The following is a 24496-nucleotide window of genomic DNA, read 5'->3' as shown; positions in this document are numbered from 1 at the left end:
CTACTGCACATTCTTCTTTAACTGCTGAACATCTCGGACATTTTTGTCTTAATGAGAGGGAAACGGTTGAGGTGGATGCTAAAGCAAGGTCAAAAGCGGATGATTTTTCAGGGGTGGTTGACTGCAGTATGGAGCTTACATAGTTGAGTCTGATGAAGATGATGGAGATCTAGGCTGAGCTTTAAAAGAACTATTTAAAAATTCCAGAAGGAGGTTTCCTTTACTTCTCAAATTCTTCATATAATCAATAAATATATTTTGAGTCCTTGAAACCAGCATATGAACATTTAAATCAGAGTCTCTGAAAGTAAATTGAAATGACAATTCCTTCAAAGTCTTTTGCGACGATCTGGCTCTCTTGTAAATTTGGTGGAAGTGCCTTCACTTGGCAATCAAATGTTGACAAATGCATCCATACACAGACACATTTCGAAAGACATTCATGTTTGTAAAATTGGCCAAAATAAATAAATGAAATGAAATTAACGTATTGATGTGCATGGCTGAAGACAAAAACTTTGTTATATTTACTTAGAAAAAAAATATGTTATGATTATGATCATTAGAAACATTGTCATCAACAAATATGGTAATAATGATTATTACTACAATTATTATTATTATTTATATATTTAACATCGTTGTTATGATCAGTCTTATTTAATTCTATCATTGACCATTTTATTAGTAAAGTTGAAGAGTTAAAAAAAAGGGGGCATAAGGCGAGGGAGGAAGGGGGGGGGGGGGGGGAGGGAGAGAGAGAGAGAGAGAGAGAGAGAGAGAGAGAGAGAGAGAGAGCTTTCTTCTTTTCTTCTAGAAGGAAAATAAGGGATCACCACAGATCAGTTGTTATGTTATTCAAATCGGACTTCCAAAAATGCCAATGTTACATGTTCAAACTCTTGACATATTGACTAAAATGCTTCTCTAAACTTTATTTGAAGCCACAGATAAAGTAAACGAATAAAAGATGGGGTGCAATGTTTACCTAACTTAAATTCAAAACTTGATGCTGAATGACCACCCACAGTTCGTCAGAGTCAAAGAATGATAAACGATAAAAAATCATCGTCAAAATCAAAACAGTGAAAATCGACTGGAAAAAAGGAAAAGAATCATAAATTATAAAATGAATGCATGAACATTAAAAACTCCAACGAATTGAATAATTTGTAAAACAAAAATAACTTACATTAATGGTATATTATGTAAGGTATAAAGCTGTAAAATTTTGATTTGGATGACAAAGTTATCTCTATAGTCCAAAAATAAATGCATCAGACGACAGGAAGGGAATCAGTATATATAAATATAAGAAAAGGAAGAAAATAGAAACTTCCTGTTAGGATTGTAAACAATCGAGGAAAAACACAGTTTTCTTTTAACTTTTGAGTTTGAGTAGAAATATATTTTGCTCTGAAATTTTTAGAGAAGCTACTTTAATATATTTCTCAAACAACCACTTTTTTTAATTAAGAAGACCCATCTCCGGTTTAAAGGTTATAAGCGTTTAAACACATAAATCTCTTTACACAAAAATTTCTCAAAATGATGATATAGGAAGATAATAATATTAGCACGGCTGTATGCACAATTTCATGCTCTTTCCAATGATATATAATACTTGCCATTCCATTTCACTGAGAATGAAGAACGAATATTTTAAAAACACCCCTAAATTTTTTCAAATAAAAAACGGTACAGAAATCCTCGCCTCTTTTCAACTCACAAGGGCTACTTCTTGCAAGTGCCTAGAATAATGGATGGGAAGATAGGTAAGAATTAAAAAGAAAATAAAAACATAAAAAAATATTTTAATAGAAATAGAATGGAGAGATAATTAGCAACTGCCTTCTCCTTCTCTTTCCCTGAGGCTGGAACAATGCTTTTGTCAGCCATATGATCATTGGCAATCCATTATGTTGCTTGACCATGCTCCAAGCAAGTCATGGTGCTGACTTCTACTATTATCTTATAAAGTGAGAAATTTATTCTCTCCATTTCATCAGTTTGACTCTAATGTTGGGCATCAAGAGAAAATTTTACGACAACGCTTTGTTACTAATTCTATCGAATTGTCAATTGTTCAAAATTGAAAATGTGATCTGTATAAATCAATGTTATCTCTTGTATTGTTTTTAAGAATGTTGTGATACGTTGTTTTTATAATATGAATGGATATGTTGTGTTAATTGTTCGACTGTTATTTTTACCATGTAAAGTGCTGCTGAGCGTAATGTGTTGGAAGTCAGCAATATGTAAATACTTACAACTGTTGGTAGCCATCCTTGTTTTTGTAACCCCCTTATTATCTCCAAACAGACGGTAATTTATATGGCATATATGACGCGTATGAGGACTTCAAATGCTACATTGGTTGGAAATGCTCCATCTGTATTAAAAACGTTTCCATTTGTTATCTCCAGACCTGCCTACTATTGTGAAAAATTTCAAATGTGAAATAAAAACAAGTATTATTTCGAGTTCCAGCTGTTATTATTTATTATTATTATTATTATTATTATTATTATTATTATTATTATTATTATTATTATTATTATTATTATTATTATTATTATTATTATTATTATTATTATTATTATTATTATTATTATTATTATTATTATTATTATTATTATTAATATAAATCCATCTCGAACACAAAATGTTTGTTTTCTGTGTATGATATATATAAATAATGTGTGGGTGCTCTGAGTTTGTGGCGGCTTATGTGCCTGAGATTTGAGGAAGATGAGTAAGAGGTATAAAGAGCGAAAGAGTTTTTGATAAGAGATAGGAGATCTTGTGACACGGGCAGTGTGGTTTCAGACTAGGTGCAAGGATATATGGCTTTGAGATTTACTTCTGATCTGTTTAACTGATGTCCTTTGTCTAAATTTGCCTAGATAGATCTAAACTTTTTGACTATTCTCTCATCTTCCTTTTTACTGACTCTGAAATAACCTAAATGTTATGCAAGTGCTGCATTCCCCTCGCCAAAAGTACCAAAAAAGAAAAAGCTAATCCGCATTGCCTTTTTGTCTTCCTTCTATCTCTGTCCAGGCTCTTGACGATTGAATCAGATTTTACTCAAGTCCCTTTCCTGTATCCGTGTAGTCCTGTGGTATGGCACTCTGCTTCTGGTAGAGCCTACCCTCCTTGTGGGCACCACAAAGTTGAATATTTGGAGGCGGTTTTTAACCTATTTGCTCACATTGCCCATACTCAAGTTTTAAATGAGTACCTAGATGGTAACGTTACCTCTGTCTGGATGGAGCATTTTGACCTCTCATGGTGAACAGGAAGGTCACTTGTTGTGTCCTGTATCCCACTATATCTGTTTTCTTTTTCCAGGTTGCTTTCTGTCCTTGTCTTGGAATGAAATTACTTTGTTTTGTCCTGGCCCTAGCCAGAATCTTTGACTGAGAAGGAAACGTTCAATTGTACATTATTCGATTTGTGAGATCATATTTCATCCTTGTAAATGAGTATGTTGTGTGTTGTTATAGCTTTTGGTCTGAACATATTTTGTAAACATTAATGAGTGTTCCTCACAGTTGGATCATGTGCTTGTGTCTGGAGGAGACTTTTGAGTGATCTCAAACATAGTTGAGTAGTTTGTTCCTGGAATTTAGTTCCCTATTTGAACCAACCCTCGTGTTGTTTGTGTCAAAAAAAAGATTTAAAAAAAACATGTAAGGTCACCTTACAGGCGTATTAGATGTTAACTTTTGCTGTTGACCTGGGATCCCTTGTAAAGCCATTTGTGCATATTAAGCTTTTGTTAGTCCCTACTCCTTCTCTACAGGGAGACAGGGAGTTAAATCGAACAGAAGTAGTTAATGTAATTGAAATTAAACCACCATACATCAAATACAAATATCATATTGTTCATATTAAGCTCACCCTGTATTTAGAAAATTGATTTTAAAAGGTGTGCTTATTCATTACAGACATATTGAAGACAGTATGAAATATGAGCTGAAACTACTCTATGACCTAGACAGTTTATACGACCCTCATTTGGAATCTCATCTGGGTCTTTTCCAAAGCTTTGGTATTGTGCACGATTCAACACAGTTGCTGGTAAAAATTAGCAACTGGATCAAATAAGGAACAGAAGATTCCATGAGTAATCCAACAATGTGCAAATTGATAATGCCGAAAAGTATCCTGACAGCTCAGTTGGTAGAGCACTCGCTTCACATGCAAAAGGACCAAGATCGATCCCAGGTGCAGTCGACATTTTTTTTCTAACCTTCCTGTCCACTCAGAAGTAATTGGGTAGCTGAGTATGTTAGATCTGGCAGAAAGTACTTTGCGATAGACTAATATCCTATCCAAAGGGTAGCCATCAATTATTATTGTCTACTTCATGGCTCCACAGGCCTAAAGGCTCTGAAGGACTACTCTTTTTTTTTTTTTAAAGTCCCAATCAGATACAAGCAAAGGATCCCGTTATGAAGTATACACTCAAATATATACAAAGTACAATTACAATACACAGTATTCAAAACTAAGAATTATAAAATAGAACACAAAAGTAACAGGTGATTTACAAGGGGAAAAAATCACCTCTCAAAAAATGTATTATAAATTTGACTGTCTCCCTCCCAGCTAAGGATCCCCGTCAGGACCAGGGGAAAAAACGAGCAATCTAAATCCAAAACAAAGACAGAGATTAGCATCAAGTGATCTCTTGCCCACCATGCGAGGTCAGAAAACCTAACCCAGTAAATTGAAATAAATACATGAGTTGACTCAGTGGATGAAGTATAACAAATTTATCCTGTTCTGGGAAAATAGACATATTTATTTAATATAATATGACAACATATATGTACATGATACATAAAGTATAAGGTAAAAGTGAATCATTAATATCACAACTCATTTTCTTGAAAATGTACATAAACATATGTGTACATAAACGTTATACAATTTATTTTAATTATTCAAGGACTAACATTTGTTTGTTACATAATTATATTCTATATTAGCAGTGCCTGGGAAAAGAAAATTTATAGGACTGATAAAAGATCGTTTTAAAAGCTCAATATACAAAATGATTAGTTAAGATAACTAGAAGAAATTACTTTGCAATAGTCAAGCGCCCAATAAAGAGTAGCAGCAAATGTTACTATCAATGTCCAATTGACACAACAGAAAATGGGGTAAACACTGGCCCAATGACCTTTATCAGTACTTGTTATACCTGATATTTACTGAGAGGTCAAATGAGCTTATCTTTTGTGAGATATTTTATTTTATCCTTGTAAATCGTCTATCCTATGTTATTGTTGTATCACATTTATATTTTTTGTAAACATTTAAGCGCATACCTTTTCACAAAACACAAAGAAAGATAGCTCATGATTCTACCTCTGTTCCTAATTTAAAACTCTAGTCTCACTTTCCTTTGACGTTTTTAAGCTATGTAAACTCTAGCCACAACATATTGACCATCCCATTTACTGACATTGACATGACCAATAGTAGCATGGACACTGTAAAACGCATCAGAGCAAACAAACAAAAAATGAACAAGAACCTTGTAAAAATAAGAAAAATGGGACACATTTTAAGGAAAAAAAAACAACAAACAAGCAATATGGAATTTCAGCAGCAAATCACTCTTGTTACAAAAAAGGGATAACTTTTAACAAATTTGGCATTTTGAGAAAATGTATATATAGTTAAGGAATAGATCAATGCTTGCTTGCACAAATACAAGTATAGGTAATCATTTGATGATATAACTTTAAGATGTCATTTCACATTCATGTGTATATGAGTCATCAATCAATCTGGAAATTTCTTTACATAAATTAAAATAAATAAAAATATTTCTATAGAATATTGCTACATTTCAATATGCTCTACAAGCTCCACAATGCTATATTTATTTATAATCCCCAGTAGGCCATATAAAAACCAACTTTCCATTTCATACAAGTTGGGCATCCATTTTGTTTTGTCCCTGTCTCAAACTGGGTACTCATTAGCACTTAAATGTAGTGGGATAACATGTGAGGTGTTGGGGCCACAGTTTTGTGGTCATTGTTGCATATCACAATGAACATAGTTAACTTTGCCACTATATGAGATACTGTAATGCTGAGTCACCAACATCAAATGTTGAAGGACGATTGGAATGACAAAGTAAAAACATTAAAATTTAGCAAATATTATTATCAAAGTGAGTCTGTTTCACAATTTAAGGTAACGCTATGAGAAGAGTGGAACGCTTTTGTGTATCAACAGAAAAAGTGTAAGAGTATGAAAGTTAAATTGCGCTTACAATACTTGAAGAGTAAAGCACTTATAAAAAGAAAGTACACGATACATGCATTGCAAAGAAATTAGTATTATTGTTTTTGGATTAAAAAGAGAAAAATGATCGGTTTCGAGATATTTTGGTTTAGACATAATATTTTGATTTAAGCAAATGAGCAAAAAATGAAATATTACCCATTGCTTGGTTCTACATATAACTGAGTTGTTTTCCTTATATAATTTGATGAAAAGAGGCCTTAATCTGTAAACAACGAAATTTTTGTGCTAAAAATTATTTGAGCCAGATCATAAAAAAAAAATAAATATGTATAAATAAATGAATAAAACAATAGTTTCAATATCAACACTTGATGCTCAGAGGCACTTGAAAAGTGGTATTTATCTGTTAAAACATTGATTAATCCATTCATACATTCACTCATTCATTCCTTCATACATCAATCTCTCAATCTATTCATCTATGCATTCATTCATTTATTCATTCACCTACTTGAGAGAATGAGAGAAAAATAAGTAATGACATGAAAATTTATAGAAAGAGCTCAAAAGCTAACATGGAGATTATATAATACATTGGTTAGAAACTAATCAAATGCAATGCAGGAGAGGCGTGTCGTTACTTTCTTTTTAAAGAGTGGAAGGTTTGGCAATTTCTTGTTTGAACGAACAGAGAGTTCCACAAATTAGGGTTACAGCCAATAGCACTTAACAGTAGTAACTTAATGATGAGCATGGATTGTATTATATTCTTTCATCTTAATCTACGAGAATTTCAAAGATATGTTTACTCTATTTCAATTTCATTTTAGAATATATTTACCTATTTAACTGTTAGGTCAACCTAGTTTTGTCTTTTGTTCTTTATTTTATCTCTTTCCTTTCTATACTCTTTCGTCCTCTTCTCTCTTCTCTCTCTCTCTCTCTCTCTCTCTCTCTCTCTCTCTCTCTCTCTCTCTCTCTCTCTCTCTTCCCTTATACACACACACACACACACACACACATACACATTTTTTACCTATAATGTTTCAGCTATTATGACAATCTAATATATATATATCGTATTTACTTGAAAAAGACCAAAGGCCGAAACGTTGTTTGTTTTGTGTTGTTCCCTTATATATGAGTCACATTTACTCCCTTTATCTTTCTCTCCACCAAGCTCAGTAAGGTCCCAAACATACTTCATAACCATATATTCAAGGTATAATGATTTGGAAAAAAAAGAAAAAAAACCCTGACTATTCTACATTATGAACTACTTGTGATCACGTTGCATCTATAGCATTAGAATCCAAGTTGTTTGTCCACTGTACAAGATCATCCACCTCCTTCTCCCATCCTTCTTTGCCGTCCTCCTTTCCTTGTAATTCTGGTAATGCAGAATCCAGGTTGATTCGCTGAGTGAGTGGTACTAACAAGATAGAGATAAAAATGGTGTTTGTTATTTTATGCATTGTAATTTTTGATTTGGAATTAAAAGAAGTAGAAGGAGGTGGATAGAAGGAAGATGATTAGGAAACAGAATTTTTAAAATTCTTTTAAAAAGATTTTTCAATCTTTGAGACATCTGACTGAAAAAAAAGGCTTCGCCTTTAAAAATGTGAGTCCAATTATCTGAATATCAATCTGAAAAACAAAAAAAATTAACAATTATTAATTCTCTTATCAGTAATCAGTAATTAAATGAGCATGCATACTTTTTTTCTGATACAAAGACAAGGGAAGTCTTTACTACTTTCTTTTTAAAAAAATATAAATATGAGGGATATTAATACCTCTATTAAAGACTAATGCATAAACTTACCAGGCGATTGTCGTGGGGGCAGATATATCTTTTTCATTCTTTCAAGCTGTGCAATCTTTTCTTTCCTTGCAGTTTCCAATCCTGGCTTACTCTTTACTTTCCCATACATAAGAGTATTATGGCTGAATTCAACAGGAAGAAGAGACAAAAAAAAAGCTTTTACAAAGTACAGGGAAGGCCACGGGGAACACGGAGAAGAGTTAAAGAAGCTGATGTACAGAGAAGTGATAAGACATGGAACAAGATTTTTAAAAGTTAACTCAAGATAGAGAGGTATACATGACGTTTGTAAGGCACAATTACATATTGACAGTGATAACGTTGTTACCGACCACACCAGGTATTCATTCATTTTAACCCTGAGTATGGTGAGAACATGTAATGAACCTATATAAAGGACTCAACTTTGCTCCACTTATATTCACTAAGACGTGAACCTGGGATCTACAAATTACAAGCCAAGTGTCATATCAATAATATACAAGTTGAACAAGTGTAAAATAAAAAAATAAAATAAATTAGTAAATATAATAAGCCTATAATTCTTTTGTTTGGTGCACTTCATATTCAACAGAAAAATGAATCATTGTCATGAAAAAGGACATAAATTGGGAATTATGAAGACATCCGGTATTTTTGTTTAATTAAAGATACCATACTCTGTTGATTATTTTAATCTGTAAGAAAACATATCAAATTAAATGCAAAACGATCGTATTTTTATTTGTGTTGTTTGCAAAAACTTTTCCAATTTCAATTCTAGAATAATACTGTATTACTGGGATGAATTGAGCGCTTTAATCTTTTCATTCTGTCTTATAACATCTTTATCTTATAAAGTTTTTCATAGCGCTTTTAATTTGGTTTTTTGGTGTTGTTTTTGATTTTGTTTTTGTTTGTTTTCTATATTTTGTTGTATGGGGGTGGGGGGGGGGGGGGTGGCTGGTTGTTTTGGAGGTTTTTGGAGGGTTTTTTTTATTGTTTTTTTTTTTTTTTCTAAAATGTCTATTTCAGGAAAAGATAGACAATTTTCCCTGTGGATTGAATAAAGGGAATTTTAAGAATATATTTTTTCTAACGAAACAAATATAGTGACATGGAAAGTTCAAGCTGCAGAGCTTGGACATCACAAGGGTCAAAATGTGTTACATTTGAAGTCTTATTGAAAGCAAGGTGATGAAACTAATTTCAAATGGTAAAATAAAAGATAAAGAGATTTTTCAAATCAAATTAATACGCACATCCATATGGTGTATTTTTTTTATTTTTTTTTGCCAAAGCTTCGTTTATTCCACCAGCAGACCATATGGAACCAATTTTCCCTTTCATACAGTATAAGTTACCTTTGAGGCATCTTATTCATACAAGCACTCTTACAAGATCCTTCAATGACATTCGTCAGTATTAATGAGTCGAGTAAGGCAATGTATGTAAAGTGCTTTACACAAGGACATGGTGATGGTGGTGGCAAAAATTTGCAGTCATTTTTAACAATCCAGAAACCAGCCATGCTCACCATTTTTTTTATATTTAGCAACAGGATAATACACCATACCGCTCTGCCACTGTCATTAACGCTCATTGAATCCAAGGTCCATTGCATTAAAAAAAAAAGGAATTTACATTTAAAAATAGGTCAGTCCCTATTACTGTGCAAATCTATTTTTTGTGCCACAGAATTAGACAAATCGTCAACTTACTCCTCCATCTGTTTTCGCATCTGCCCCTCAACCTCTTCTCTTGGTAAACCCAAATGAATCTCTTGCAATTTTTCTTTATCTTTAATTGCTTCCAATACTGTAATAAAATATGAAAAATGCCTCAAGAAAGTAATTCAAACAACAGAGAATGGAAGGTATCAACGAACATTTGGATTTATTCCCTCCTCCAATAAACGTATATCTACTTGCAGTATTGAAAAGATGACGCCCTCTTTACGTCTGCTATCTTCTCTACTGATTATGCCGTATTACCTAATACACTAGCATCTGGTTAAACCGAAATTAAAGGGAATTATCATCTATTTCACTTTATGAACATTTTGAACTCAGAATTCTAAGTAAAAATCATAAGCGAACCAAGGCATGTTGCTCATTCAGAATGTAATAAATCTGAACTTGAGATTTAAAAAAAAACACACCAAAAAAAAAACAAACCCAAACGCAATGACTTTTATAATGCGCAATGTACAATAAATGTGTTTAAAAGCGCATTGCAAGGGTCCCCAAGCCATCGATAATACTTTTTAAAAATATTACCCAAAAAAAAAATAATTACACCATCAAAAATACTTATAATGTAGGACTTTAAAAATATGACCACAAAAGAAATATTACAATCTATTTTAAGAGAGATAACACTGTTACTGACCATGTAGTCATTTTACAACTGAATAGGATAAGATAATGTGAGTAAAGAGCCTTCTCCAAGGATTCAACTTTGGACAACCGCAACGGAAACCGAATCAAGAACTCGCACATCAGAAGGCGAGTGTCATACCACAAGACCACAAGGCCTCATCATTACTGATTGCCTCTCTCAGAACATAAAGTGAAAAGATTACAGCTCACCAAGGGAATATTGCCACATCTTTGTGGTCAACACCGAAGTTGTTTGATCTAAGTTGGATGAAAGATTTCTTTTCTGTTTCTGGTTGGGTTTTTGTTTGTTTTGTTTTGTTTTTGTTTTTTGTCTTTTTTGGTTGGGAGGAGGGAGGGGGGGGGGGTAAATTGTTTTGGGTTTTGTTAGTTTTTTTTAATACTTTCAGATATATAAGCGGTAAACAGGAATTCGTTCTTTTCTTGGTTGTCACTTTTTGTTTGTCAAAAATTTATTAACAATACTTGAGACAAAAAAAAGTAAAGACAATTTTTCAATTTTGGGTTTGGCCAATTTCCACAGTATCATTTCTGTTGGATAAAGACGAGCTGAGCCTGTTGGATAATTAACAAAATCTATTTCATGACTTTTCAATTTAATAATAAAAAACTAATTCCTCAATGCATATTATATGATAACACGATATCAGTCAAAAACTTACGTGGATTTCTATCAGTTAACTTTGTTTTGGATGTACCAATTCCACACCAGGTCGTATGATAGTCATCGAAAGACAGCTTGATAATTTGATTTGAACCAGTGCGTGTTGGGGCTGTTCTCATTCCATCTTTTGGCTGGCTGGCAAACCTTACTTTAGAATCAGATGTGGCCATGTGTGGACTTCCTCCAACTGAATGAGAAGTAAATTATCAATAAAAATTATAGGATTTGATGGAAAAGGGAATTTACATAAATATAAGGCTATATATGGAGATATATATATAAGAAGTATTTATTGTTTAATCAAATATTGAAAAATTAGATGATGCATCCATTCATGTTTTATTATAATATAGTTCTCTAATCCGATGTTACAAATTAAAATTTTATGATTTGCTCATGGATCAATAGAGAATATTTCATCATATATCATCATGGCCCCACCAAGATGAGCATCGTGTTGATGAGAGAATTTAAAAATAATTATTTGTGTGCAATTTCAGTATGTTATCTTTATTTTTGTGTGTCACGTACTTTAAATAATAAATATATGCGGAAAGACTTTAGGACCATTTGGAGGTTTAAACATCAAAGTTTTTGGCAGTGTAATGAACTATGCTTGTTCTCCCGTTAAAGTATATAAATTTTGACTTAAAATTCATATCTTTAACATTACATTCAATTTTAATCATACTGTTCAGCCAAAATATAACTGTTTGAAGAAGTGCGTCATATACTTTTTTTCACTTTGTTGATTTCACAAGGCGTGAACAGGCTAGACTTTGTATCCCAATCCATGCATTTTTTGGTATTTTTTTTGTTTGTTTTATTTTTTTGTGTTTTTTTTTTTGTGTGTTTTGTTTTTTAATTATTATTTTATCTTTTTGTTGTTTTTTTTTTTTTTTGTGTTTTTTAAAAATTTGATTGTTTACTTGTTTTTTTTTCCATTTGAAAAGGCGAACGAAATATCAACTGATTTTCTTAAAATTTCTTTAGAATTCGTCTCTTCTCACAATTAACCGGCTGATTTTTAGCCCAGGTAGAGTAAAGTTGTATTCTGACCCATGTCCACCCAGTGGTGATTGGCTAACTAGGTAAATTATATCTGGTAAAAAGTGTTTGATGATAGATATATAACCTACCCAATAGGTAGAGAGCAATTGTTGCTGTTAGTCCAAAACAGACCAAAATAAATAAATAAATAAAAACGGGGTAAGCTTTGATGTCATGGGCCTTTTGGCTGTGTGGACAAGTTTACTTTATAACATAAATACTTACCTTCCACCCTTTGACTTGCTGCCACACACTCCAACACCATTTGATGGTAAGATTGTGGAGATGCATGAAGCATTTGAGCTGCATCTGTGTTTACCGCATTCTTTACATCTGGGTTGGCTAGTAAAAACTGTGAAGGCAAATAAAATTCTAAATCTGACAGCTTCTTTTGTATTAACAAAAAAATTCTGTTAATTCCCAAGTCATGTAAATAATCAAATATCGATTGAAGACGTTTTAGATAAAAGAAATCAAGTTACATTTTCATAAATTTCTGCCCACCTCCATCAGAGATGAGAAGAAGACTAGAGCATCTTATTTCACTCATCAAGTCGTTTCGTTATATAAAAAGGTCCCTTTCTGAATACCCCAACTTTACTTTCTGGCATTTCGTATAGAGCTCAATTTAGACTTAAACTTCAATGGGTTAAGTATACATGTTTTATTGAGGAGAAAAAAAATAGTATTTTTGAGAGTTAAAAATTAAGATTTCATATTCTGCTCTTGGATGAACCGATTGGTCACACATAACATTGATATCTAAAAACTTTGCACATATTTAAATTTGTTAGACAGAGCGGACATGTTCTCTTTTTGGCCTGCACGATCGAATATCATATGAAAATGCAACAATTTAATCATTCTGGAAGTTTTCTACCGTTCCCCTGTGTTATTTTGTTATCAAAGCATTTGCGATAGATTTTTAAAAAAATTAAAATCTGAAGTTAGTTAATCTGTATTTAAAAGGTTTAGAATAGTCTACTCATTCTTTTCGATTTTTCTCCCCCCTGTAGATTTTGTTAAGCTTTATGACTTACTTGACTTAGATGCCTTTCGCGTCTCGACCGAAAGATCGGGTCGCCTTGGCTGTTTCCAGTATTTCCTGTGTGAGGTGTCTCCAATATTGCCGGTCCTCTGCTAGGGTTCTCAGATTTTCAAGGTCCCCTGCCGTTATGAGACTAATGCTTTGTCCAAGTGTTGTGACGTTTTTGTTTAGGATCACAGGGAGTGTTGTGATCGGTCTTCCTCTGAAAAGGTTCCCGTGTTTTTGGAAGTATCCCGACATGGCTTGGTTTGCTGGTATGTTTTTGTCCCTGCGTAGTATGTGACCGAAAAGTTGCCATCGTTGTTGTAAAATGTCAAGGGAGATTGGTCTTTCTTTTGTGATCTTATAGAGTGATTCATTTGAGATCTTTTTGGGGTATTTGATGTCCAGTACCCTTCTTAGCTGTGTGCGATGGAAGGCATCCAGATGTTCTTCTTCGGATTTTGTCAACGCCCAAGTGCCGCAGATATACAGAAGTACCGGTTTTACAAGAGCATGGTACAGTTTCAGTTTGGTTTTTCTCTTTATTTTGTCACCTCTAATCCATACATTGGTGAGTTTACTGAGTGCGGCGTTTGATAGCTGTTTTCTTCTTTGTACATCCTCGGTGTCTCCAATTAGTGAGCCGACTTTCTTTGTTCTTTTCCATTCCTCTTTGTTCCTCAATATTGTTGTAAATTCGGTTTTATTGGCATTGACTTGGAGGTTATATTTCATGAGGGTATTTTGTATGATGTCTATATTTGCTGGTGTTGATCCAATAAAATCGACATCATCTGCATAGGCGATTTCTTTATCTTTTGCATAAAAGTATTCCTTAAACATCTTGAATCTATGTTTAAGAATTTTTTCTTCATAAAATATCAGAATGCTCACCTGAAGAGAAGTTAAGATAAATGACAGAGAATATTTTTCATCCCATTTTTCATATTTATCCAAAAACTCAAGGCACGGTTTCCCTGTATTTACCTCAACTGAAAAACAAAAATAGAATTCACATTGAATAATCTCTATTTTACTATTCATAGAAGCTGATAATCAAACATCTCGGTATCTTAATCTTGACATAAACGTGCAATATTTTTTTTTCGTTTGTTTTATTGTTTAACATCTTTTCCTCACATTTCATGCCCCATTCACTACAACTCACATTTAGTCACCTTTTTAAAAATGGATACAAAAGCATTAAAACTTCCACATAAAATCTAAAGGTTATTCATCTGAAATGATTAAAACAGCAATATTTGTCTTGTAATAAAACAAACCTATGCAATGAGAATATCTGATTCGATGCAACATAGACTGTCATGTGAATTAATGATAATAATGCAAGAAATTTAATATGGTAATATGGTAAACTGATTGAAAAAGATGGCAGTTCATTGAAATTTCAAAAAGGAAAAGCAGACTTGAATTACTGTACTACAGTATTGTTATTATGTCAAATTACATAATTTCGTGAAATTTGATAAAATGATTCATGTCATTATTTTATCAAAATAAAACTATTCAATAGATTTATCTCACCATTGGGATGAAAGGGAATTGTTTTGAAAAATACTTGTGGGGGCCTTGTATTGAAATGTTCATCAAACTTGATATAAATCTTGAAAATTCCACCTGACAAGAAAAATGTGTTTAATACTTTCTATTCAAATAAACAAAGAAGTACAATTGGTCAGATAAGCTTACTTAATTAAGTTGTTTGAAGAGGCAAAAAGACTTTTTCTTCTGTTCTGGCAAATTTATTAAGAAATAAAACATTATCTATTGATATGTTAGGATGATTATTGTGCTGCAAATTGAATTAATAGCCAAAAGATCAGAGTTGGGTTAAGTATACCTGTTTTATTGAGGAGAAGGAATGTAGCATTTTTTTAGTTTTAAAAATCAAGATTTCAAATTCTTGGTGAGCCGATTGGTCAGATCACATATACCATTAATATCTAAAAACTTCGCATTTATTTACATTTGGTAAACAAATTGGACAGGTTCTCTCTCTGGCCTGCATGATTACTCCACTAAACATCTGTGGGAAAATATCGGTAAACCGATGCCAATGCACAAATTTGGCAAGAATGCTGGTTGAAAATTTGATAACAATATTCCTGTGGTGATAGCCAATCAATAATCTCATATTTTCCCCAAATGGATAACACGTAGCTCACGCCCTGGATGCTCTAGGTTGATATCTTAGCATCATTAACACTTTGTAGCCCTCCTCATTAGTGGCCTTTTAAAAGATTGCAATAAATGTTCGATGTTTTACTTATTATGTTAGGCAGACGCTGTATTTTGTATTGGGCAGACAATTGGTGTGACACCAAGCATATTCTGCAAGGCAGTGCTAGATATCACGGGGGAATATTGCTGCAACATTAGCACCTATTTTTGCAAGTTTATCGTTTTGATTTGCTTCTTACTTTCTTACTTTGTCAAGCTGATTATTTCTTTAAACAATTTATATAATAGCCATGACAATTTTCAACGTTGAAGCTTATATTATGTTGCCATAAGAAAAGGTGCATAGTGTATTTTACACAATATAATATCATGGGTTAGCTTGGTGACACTTTCAGTACGAATTTTTACGAATTTTATGATAAAGCACATTAGGTTAAACAATACATTCCATAATAAATATCAAAATTACCTTTCCATGGGCTTTCAGGTAACCCTTTAATTTTGGCCATCAATTCAAACAAGCTGTCATTATAAAGGGGCCACACTTCAATTCCCTGAAAAATGCAAAAATGATACTTTTTAATACAGGAGCTATATAGATCCTCCACTGTTTTGTACAGCAAATTCATGAGGGCGTTTCCTTATTTGAAGTCTTTGCCAGTGCTGAGGAAAAGGTCCATGAAATCATTCGTGGCCTTCAGAGCCACAATGGCAGACTTATTAAAGTCAAACAAAGTGAACCGTCATAAATGTAAAAATCGGCACTTTTAAAGGCCACTAAATCATCAAGATTGACTTGCTTTGTTAGTATCTAGCATGTTCTCATTTGTTTCCCTTTCATGTTTTGGAATGACTGATACATCAACATCACATTTAAATAGACATTTTTATCCGTTGATGTCGATATATTCGTTCTCGATTGTATTTTTAGGTTGATTGGGTATGACATTTTGGGGAAAATCAGAAAAATGGTCGGTAGGGAGACAGTGAAGGGGGTATTGAACTGTAAGAAAGCTCATTTTTCTTATAAAATATATAACTGCGGATAAATCCAGCACAATTGAAACAACTTACCCGTCAACAGCATTATAACAAAAAATAAACACAGAAAAGAAGTGGAAAGGAATGCTTGTGATTGAGTGCTGTTGAAGATGTTTCTACTTGAAATGAAAAGAAAATCGACTATACCCCAGTCCACAGTACAAATTCCTTTCATTCTTAAAAAATATATATTGTTTTTGTTTTGCATAGCTGTTTATTATTTATTTTGGTTATAAAAGATGCATACCCGCATTGTGTGCAATCTTTGCATTTTCAATCCTTTTTGGTTAATGTAAAAATGTTTATCCAATTGAAATTCTCCATCTGAACCACGGACAAACAAAACACAAAATGGCACCATCCAACAGGGACCATGCTATTTATGGTGAGCCATCAGTCCAATCATATTAGTTTAGTTTACACCTGCGTCAGATTGGTGTTAATAATAATAATAAGCATATCTATATAGCGCCTTTCGTCGAAACCTCAAATCGCTTTAGAAAAAAAACAAAAAAAAACCACAACAAAAAAACAAAACAAACAAACAAACATTCAACCAAGGTATCAAAACAATTAAGAGCATAAAAGGGCATCAATACATCATCAATATAAATGTCACATACAATACAATTAAAATTCAATTAAGTAAATATTTCCTGAAAAGATGTGTTTTCAGGGCTTTTTTGAAAATGTCTATTGAGCTCGAGAATCTCACAGATTGAGGGAGATCGTTCCAAATCGTGGGTCCGAATTTTATAAGAGACCTATCACCAAAATACTTAAGTTTAGTTTTAGGAGATGCTAACAATTTTGAATCGTGGGATCTAAGATTTCTCAGAGGTACGTATGGTTGGAGTAAGTGTTGAATGTAAAGAGGGACAGAAGACTCAAATTAAATACACCAAAGCAGATAAGGGCTATTTTATATTCAATTCTAGCCCGGACTGGCAGCCAGTGGAGGATTCGAAGCATGTCCTGTGTATCATCGTAATGAGATTTTCCCAGGACTAACCTAGCCGCACAATTCTGTACTCTCTGGAGCTTGTTTATTTTGTTATTAGGGAGACCAGCGAGCAGTGAATTGCAGTAGTCAAGACGTGACAAGACCAATGCAGAGACAATTATCTTCAAGGTGTTGAAAGGTAAAAACGACCTTATCTTTGATATTCTACGGAGCTCAAAGTACATCATTTTCACATTATTGTTTATATGCTGATCCATAGACAAAGAGCTATACAGAATGACACCTAAATTTTTAGCCTTTTCAGAAATAGAAATATCAGAATCAGATATAGTTAGAGTAGGATTTGAAAATTGGAAAGACTTTAATTTTTGCTGAGTTCCTATCAAAACAACTTCGGTTTTGTCTTCATTCAACAATAGCTTATTTGCAAGCATCCAACTTTTGATGGAGTCACAACAATTTTCTAGATGACAGACAAGAGAGGAGAGATCATGAGGAGAAGCAGAGTTATATAGCTGCGTGTCGTCAGCATATATGTGGTAATTAACAGAATGGGAGCGTATTACACCGCCTAATAGTAAAGTATAAAGGGTATAAAGTATAGGACCTAAAACCGAACCTTGCGGGACGCCATATTCTATATAGACATCGTTAGAAACTTTGCCATTTACACTCACTGCCTGTGACCTATTGTGACCTATAGTGTTACCGGGAATTTCCATTAAAAAATATGCTTTAATGTTCGAAAAAAAATCCTCGTGGTATGCTTTAGATTCAAAATTAATTATGAATTGACTGCAATAGTTGGTCTGAAGTTCAACTTCCACTTATCAGTCCGATTGTTGACAACTTTCTATTTCTAATTTTTTTGCGTGGATTTGTGTGAAGCAAACTTATATGCTGAAACGAAGTGGCAATTCGGACCCGAGTCTGAATTGCTTCCCGTGGCAATTCGGACTCCTGCCACAATGCGCCTGCGCAATCACAGGAAGTGTCGGAAGTGGAAACTGGGGCGAAAGTGAAGCGTGGTAGGTAGGGTGGGGGGAGAAGCTGCTCGTTCTCAGTTGTCAGTGTCAGTTGTCAGTCGGTAGGAGGGCGAGTGAGCGAGCAAGTCACGTTTTAGAACTCCCGAAGGTGACTGCCTTCAAAAGCGGTGATTTATTATTCCCCTTTGTCTTACTTTTTCTTGAGTACTTTTTAATTGTAATTCTAGAACTTTTTGCTATCCAATTTCTCCAGTTTTACTGGCGCTGATATGACCTAAATGTGTTGCAAGCTCCTTAAAAAAAAACAAACATAGATCTAAATAATCGTGGTCTTTGGGAGATTACAATTGTAGTCGCAATTGTAAACGTTAACAATCAATTTGCCCTCACAGATAAAAGAGTGTCTTTGTGTAATGATTGGAAGATTTATTTGATTTGCCATGAGTGTGTTGCCAAAGATACATGCATGACATATCTCTACATTAATATAATTTGTCATTTGCCGCCGCGAAAAAGTGCAATATGACTTTGGGCATTGGGCGTTTTATTTAAAAGGCAGTATAGGTCGGGCTTTGACAAAAGGCAGTGTCTTAATTCTTTTTTAATTTAAAAAATATGCTGTTTTATTTTTAAATATAAAAATAGAGGCGATTCTTGGCAGCAAGCCATGCAATAGAGCCCCGCCACTGGGGTAGGGTCAGAGTACTGTCTAATACTAATATTATTAGATAATACTGGACTAGGTACCTAAATAAAATAAACACTGGTTGAATACGGAAAGAAAATGATCAACTGGTAATGGGATTGGTGGGGGGGGGGGGTAACCCACAAACGACCGAGGTGCTGGACGCAGGGGAGAACATGGTGATACGAGATCAAAGAGAAAAAGCCGCCGGCTCTTGGGTTGTGGAAATGATTGCTGGGGGGGGGGGGGGGGGGGGGGGGAGTGTCGGTGTGTGTGATTATTCTGTTTTTAATGAATTAGAGATACTCATGAGTGTGTGTGTGTGTGTTCAGGAAGACCAATACGGTTTCTATAGCTGCAAACGGAATAGTAACTGAGAGTTTCACTAATGATACTAATGATAAGTTCATCATTCGGGCGCATTGCATTGCAGTATTCCGAATCGAAGAGCCATGGAGTTATTCAGACTCGACCCTGGTTAGCCACGGAGTTCTATTCAGTTTAGACTCGAGTCCGAATTGCCACGGGAAGCAATTCAGATTCGGGTCCGAATTGCCACGGGAAGCAATTCAGACCCGGGTCCAAATAGCCTTTTCCATGCTGAAAAGGTGGACATTTTCCATATAAGTACGTACCCATGGTTTTTCAACTTGGACATTCTCTAACTCTTGTTCGATAAGAAGATGTGCTCTGGAAAACATACTGAATGAGCACAGGATCAAATTAGCGATCGGAGGCCACCATCTTGTTTATGTTCTAAAGACCTGTCACCAGGGGAATACCGAGATCAGTAGAACTGAGTTTTCTCACACTAATCAATATTTTAAGTGGATTTTATATGTATTTCAGATTGAAATAGAAATCAAATAAACCAATCAACAACTTTTTAGCATTCTTTAAGGTTCAAGTAGTTCAAAACGATGTCCGTAATATCGGGAATTTTACCGATTGGGAAAAACAAAGATAGCGGCTTGCACAAGGTTTGTTATGATTCAGATACTATAAATACACTTGCTAAAACGTCATTTTAGGTTATTTTTAGTAAGTTTTGAATTCCCGTTTCTAAAAATATCTATAGAGCAGACGTGAAATAGGTTATTTCCGAAAACGGCAAATCGATTAGCGCCTTGGTTTTAATTTGAGAGTTTCACGAAGTTTAATAATAATTTAACCATACACTTTTTTTGAAGAAAATCTGGTGAAGTATCCTGTTTTAAGAATTTGAAACAAATTGAAACATGTTGGTTTTTGTTTAGATAACTTAATTGGCATTTAAAGATAATAATTCAATAAAGCATAGGTGTGCGCCGACAAGCGCCTGATAAACACGATCATTTTTGTCAAACCCCCCCTCTGCGCTTAGATTTCATCGACACGCCCACTTTTGATGTAAACAAAGGTAGAAATTCTACTAACTCACACAGGTTTAGTGCAATTGCCTCATACTTGTTCATGCTAAACATTTTTTTTTTATTCTTTCATGTCAAAGCTTGGATTTAGATTAAATCCTTATCTTGCTTGATAGAAATGTCTGCATCAAATAAGACTGTTTTAGAAAAATTGGCTTCTGTTGGATTAGACCTAACTGCAGCCTGGCTTCATAACCTATCTGCAGAACCAAAGCCATCCCTTCAAGGCTTATTAGTATTTTTGAAAAGACTTGAAAAGACTAACAAAGACAAGAAGAAGTCAAAGCAAAAGCAAAGAAAGGCATAGCAGGTCAAGTGGGCACTTATGCTTATTGGTTGGATGAAGATTGCAAATTACCGACCGGTCAATGCCAACACGTTTCACATACTCCAGCAACTACATCTAGCATCCCTTCTTATCAGGGATCAGTAACTTCAAAGGCTATTACTAGGACAGAGTCTATGGACCTCAGAGATGACCTTAAAGAGGAAAAACAAAGGAATGTCATATTAGCTTCCAACTATGCCTGTTTGAAATTAAAAGTTGAATCCCAAAAGCCAGAGTTAAAGCGGGTACGAGAGCGTGAAAATTACTACAGAACAAAGACCGCCAAACTCAGTGAAATTGTTTCTAAGAAAGAAAGTAAACAAGAACATGAAGAGAAAGATCCAGAAGAGTACTGTAACCATTTATATAATGAAAATTTGCAATTGAAGGAGGAAATAAAATGTTTGCAAGAGACTATCAAAGAATTTGAAGCTGACACCGTAGGTACATTCGACAAAATTAAAAAGTGCTACACAACTCCATTTAGAGAGATGGTGTACAAATTGCTACAGGAGCATGTAGGTTTGGAACATGTGGGCCCTGTCATTGAAACCGTGCTTGCATTTGCAAATAAGAAAGCAGAAAAGTTGCCTAGTGAGAAGACAATTAGGAATATGAACATAGAAAGGCTTAATTTATCGCAGATCCAGATTGGAGAGGAGTTCAGTAAGGAGAAAAAACACCACACTTTACAGTGATGAAACGTCTAAATTAGGAGAGAAGTACATAGGTTATCATGCATCTGATGCCTCAAAAAGATTCTGGGTGTTAGGGATACGTGACTTGGCCACTAAATCGGCGGAAGACACACTGGAAAACGTTTAAACAAGTCCTACAAGATATTGACGATAAAAAGAGAGACGGTGACACGTCTGAAGTGGCCAAGAAAATTTTGACTAATATTCAAAATACAATGTCAGATCGTGCAGCAACAGAGATGAAATGGCATGAAATGCTAGAAAACTATCGCATAAACATATTGCCTGAAGTGAAGGAGCACTGGAATGAGATGACAGAATTAGAACGTCGACCAGTTGAAAGATTACGAAATTTTTATTGTGGATTACACAGCTATGTCCAGATTGCTGAAACTGCTGGAGCAGCCCTCCTTGAGCTCGAGAGGGATGAACCAGTATCTAATGGTCCACAGATCGTGAAAAAAAATGAGCCAGGCACTGTTCGCCTAATAAGAACAGTGGCAAAAGCTTTTGCACGGGGAGCAGATGAAAAGAATGGAGCATTTGCCGACTTTAGATTATATGATCCTGTACAAAAAAAGCTGCGAGACAATGGAATGTCAGTAATACCGATCGTGCCATTTCGAGGGAATCGATTTAATATAATCTTTTTCAATGGTGCCTTTGTCTATTTTCTCCATGAAGAGATAACAAGCTTCATTGAAGGCAGGGAAAAACCAAATAAACTTCTGCAAGCTGTCCTTATTGATATCAAGAAACCATTGACGCTTGCAGGTTGTAAAGCCTTTGGATTGATCAGTAAGCTGGTGATGGGACCTCTTTGGCGCATCATTGAGAATAATTCTGTACACATTTTGGACATGGGGGATTTTGTAAAAGAAATTATAAACAAATTGGAAACGGCGTCCACGAATATTGACGAATTCATGAGCGGAAACATGACGTGTTCAACCAGACCAGAGTGGATTGTAAAAAAGGACTCTGTCTTTCGATGCTTAATTAAAGAAAATGTAAAAGTGGATAGTGATGTCCAAACCATTCTCGGGGTGGTACTTCCAGCAATAACAGCAGTTATAAAAGACCACTACAGTCCTTTATTGATTGGTGATTTTGACAGTGCTGATAGAGAGCAAGCAGAGAGTGTTGTGAAACACAATAAATTTGCAGAACGTGTTTTTGCATACACAGATCAACTGCTGCGCTTCAAACCCAACATCCACCATATCTCGCAGGAAGCGTATATCATGTTCTGTCTGAATAAAACTGCAGAGTGGCTTTGTAAGAAGGATCCGGCTGAAAAAGAAAGTTTGATATCACAGTCGAGAATTGGAGCCCCCAAACTACAGGCACTGTACAGGCAACGAATGAAGCAGATTAAAGAAGAAAGGGCTGAGAATCAAAGGAAAAAGAGAGAGGATGAGGAGACAAGGAGGGGAAAACAAATGAAAGAAAGAGAGATTATTTTCAAGGATATTTTGTATTTTGGACTGTACCAACATGAGCATCAATTAGAAGAAGTAAAGAACATTAGCGGGGTTGGGGAAAAGTCTGAGGCATTGAAGGCACAGCTTAGGTTCAGGGAAAAAAATTTGCAACAGTATGCAGACCCAAAATTCTTTAGATTTTCTGAAAAAGATGCAATTACTGGAAAAAGAAGGGTTCTAACATGGCAAGAGTTAAAAGAAAATTGCAAACACCTCATTCAACACGCCCATCAAGTTCCATCATCACCAGACGAAACATTAAAGGCATCTTTTTTAATTGGGCGCCAAATCATCCATAAATTAGTGGAGAAAAATGATGAGCAGGATGAAAATGAAGATGGCATTCTCAAAGAGTATGTTGCAACAATTATTCATCCGTACCCGGGTATCCAGCCTGGTTTAATCTGAAGTACCAGGGTTCGGATGATATTTACGTTGAGAAACTACAAGAAGAGATGGAGAAAGGAAATGTCTTGTTGAAAGAAAATTAAATACTGTATTGTAAGTGATACTTAATAATCAACCTGTTTAATACTTAACACCTTTCAAAAGGTATATAATAGTATTACCATTCTTTATTCATTAAGATTTATATGCTAAACAGTAGTTTATTCGTCGAACATCAAAATCGGCAGGTTGACTTCAAAAGTATGCCACATGTCTTGGCCGACAGTTTCTTTAATAATAGGAATATTTTCAATCTGTTTACAGTTCTGAATAGAGCTAAAGAAGACCTTTCCATACATATATGACAATCTGCTATACTGTTAATATAAAATTTTGACCTCCGGTCGCTAATCAAATTGTAATTGTATAATTTATAATTATAATTGATTTGAATGGGTAGCGATCGGCAGAAACACACGATAAATCACGGGCCAGATAGGGGATAACTGTTAGTTGTAAGCATTCATGAACAGTCAAAATCCATTGTATAAACATCAGGGATAGACTTTCCCTGTATTTATTGAATAAGGCTGCATTGTTTCGTTTTATCTTTGAAACAATTCTTAACTTATGTCGAGGGGAAAATCATTGTTTTCCTTCACAACCACTTTGAAATTTTATTATTTTTTACAAAGAAAGAGTTTCATTTCAATCTGCGATAAACCGGATATGACCTTACAACTCCAGGTACCAAAGAGATGAACTAAAAAGAGATGAAACGCACAGTGCAGCTATTTTAGAAAGTACCAAATAGTTATCAAAATTCATTTCTATGAAAACGCAAGAAAGATCCAATCCAAAATAGTTGCAGCTTCATGTGATGAAGATTGACGCAACACGGTGTGGTGGGGTGGTATTGACATAAAAAGAAATACTTGAGCTTTTGTATAGCGCATTATCCACTACATGTGCTCAAAGCGCTTTACAAGCGGTCCCTGACCAACATCAACGTTTAACATGTAGGACGTGAAATGACGTCTGTTAGGCGATATTACAATTCTTTTGGAACAAAGACAAATGTGTAGTTTC

At 34.5% G+C, this 24496-nt stretch overlaps 1 protein-coding gene and 1 pseudogene across 4 annotated transcripts; one reads left to right on the top strand and one right to left on the bottom strand.

Annotated features, from left to right (window-relative positions):
• Positions 1–4795: 4795 nt before the first annotated feature.
• LOC144962403 (ubiquitin-conjugating enzyme E2 U-like) lies at positions 4796–24076 on the bottom strand. Of its 4 annotated transcripts, none has more exons than XM_078895306.1 (10): positions 23590–24076; positions 19737–19865; positions 15895–15979; positions 14769–14861; positions 14118–14215; positions 12419–12545; positions 11142–11330; positions 9802–9898; positions 8102–8223; positions 4796–7708 (listed from the first exon to the last, which is right to left on the bottom strand). In XM_078895306.1, the coding sequence occupies exons 2-10, from the start codon at positions 19800–19802 to the stop codon at positions 7563–7565; spliced, it is 1023 nt and encodes a 340-aa protein (XP_078751432.1). In that variant the 5' UTR covers positions 19803–19865; positions 23590–24076; the 3' UTR covers positions 4796–7562. The 4 variants fall into 4 exon arrangements, with proteins under 4 accessions (XP_078751432.1, XP_078751433.1, XP_078751434.1 ...); XM_078895307.1 differs by having other exon boundaries at positions 19737–19826; positions 23826–24076; XM_078895308.1 differs by having other exon boundaries at positions 23886–24076.
• On the top strand, positions 20629–23428 carry LOC144959745 (uncharacterized; annotated as a pseudogene).
• Positions 24077–24496: the final 420 nt, after the last annotated feature.

Source organism: Berghia stephanieae, chromosome 1, assembly GCF_034508935.2.
Source record: "Berghia stephanieae isolate SIO BIC M18660-M18661 chromosome 1, UCSD_Bste_1.3, whole genome shotgun sequence".
NCBI classification, from domain to species: domain Eukaryota; kingdom Metazoa; phylum Mollusca; class Gastropoda; order Nudibranchia; family Aeolidiidae; genus Berghia; species Berghia stephanieae.
The sequence above is the reverse complement of the archived record's forward strand: the minus strand, read 5'-3'. Positions and strand labels throughout refer to the sequence as shown.

What these genes read in the sequence shown, in the direction of transcription:
- LOC144962403 (XM_078895305.1), bottom strand. Translation starts at nt 16,827, where the DNA reads ATGGTGCCATTTTGTGTTTTGTTTGTCCGTGGTTCAGATGGAGAATTT. An exon ending in TTATCTTAACTTCTCTTCAG is followed by an intron (nt 12,546 to 14,117) that starts GTGAGCATTCTG and finishes TTGCCTTCACAG; the next exon opens with TTTTTACTAGCCAACCCAGA. An exon ending in GTTAACTGATAGAAATCCAC is followed by an intron (nt 9,899 to 11,141) that starts GTAAGTTTTTGA and finishes ATTTTATTACAG; the next exon opens with TATTGGAAGCAATTAAAGAT.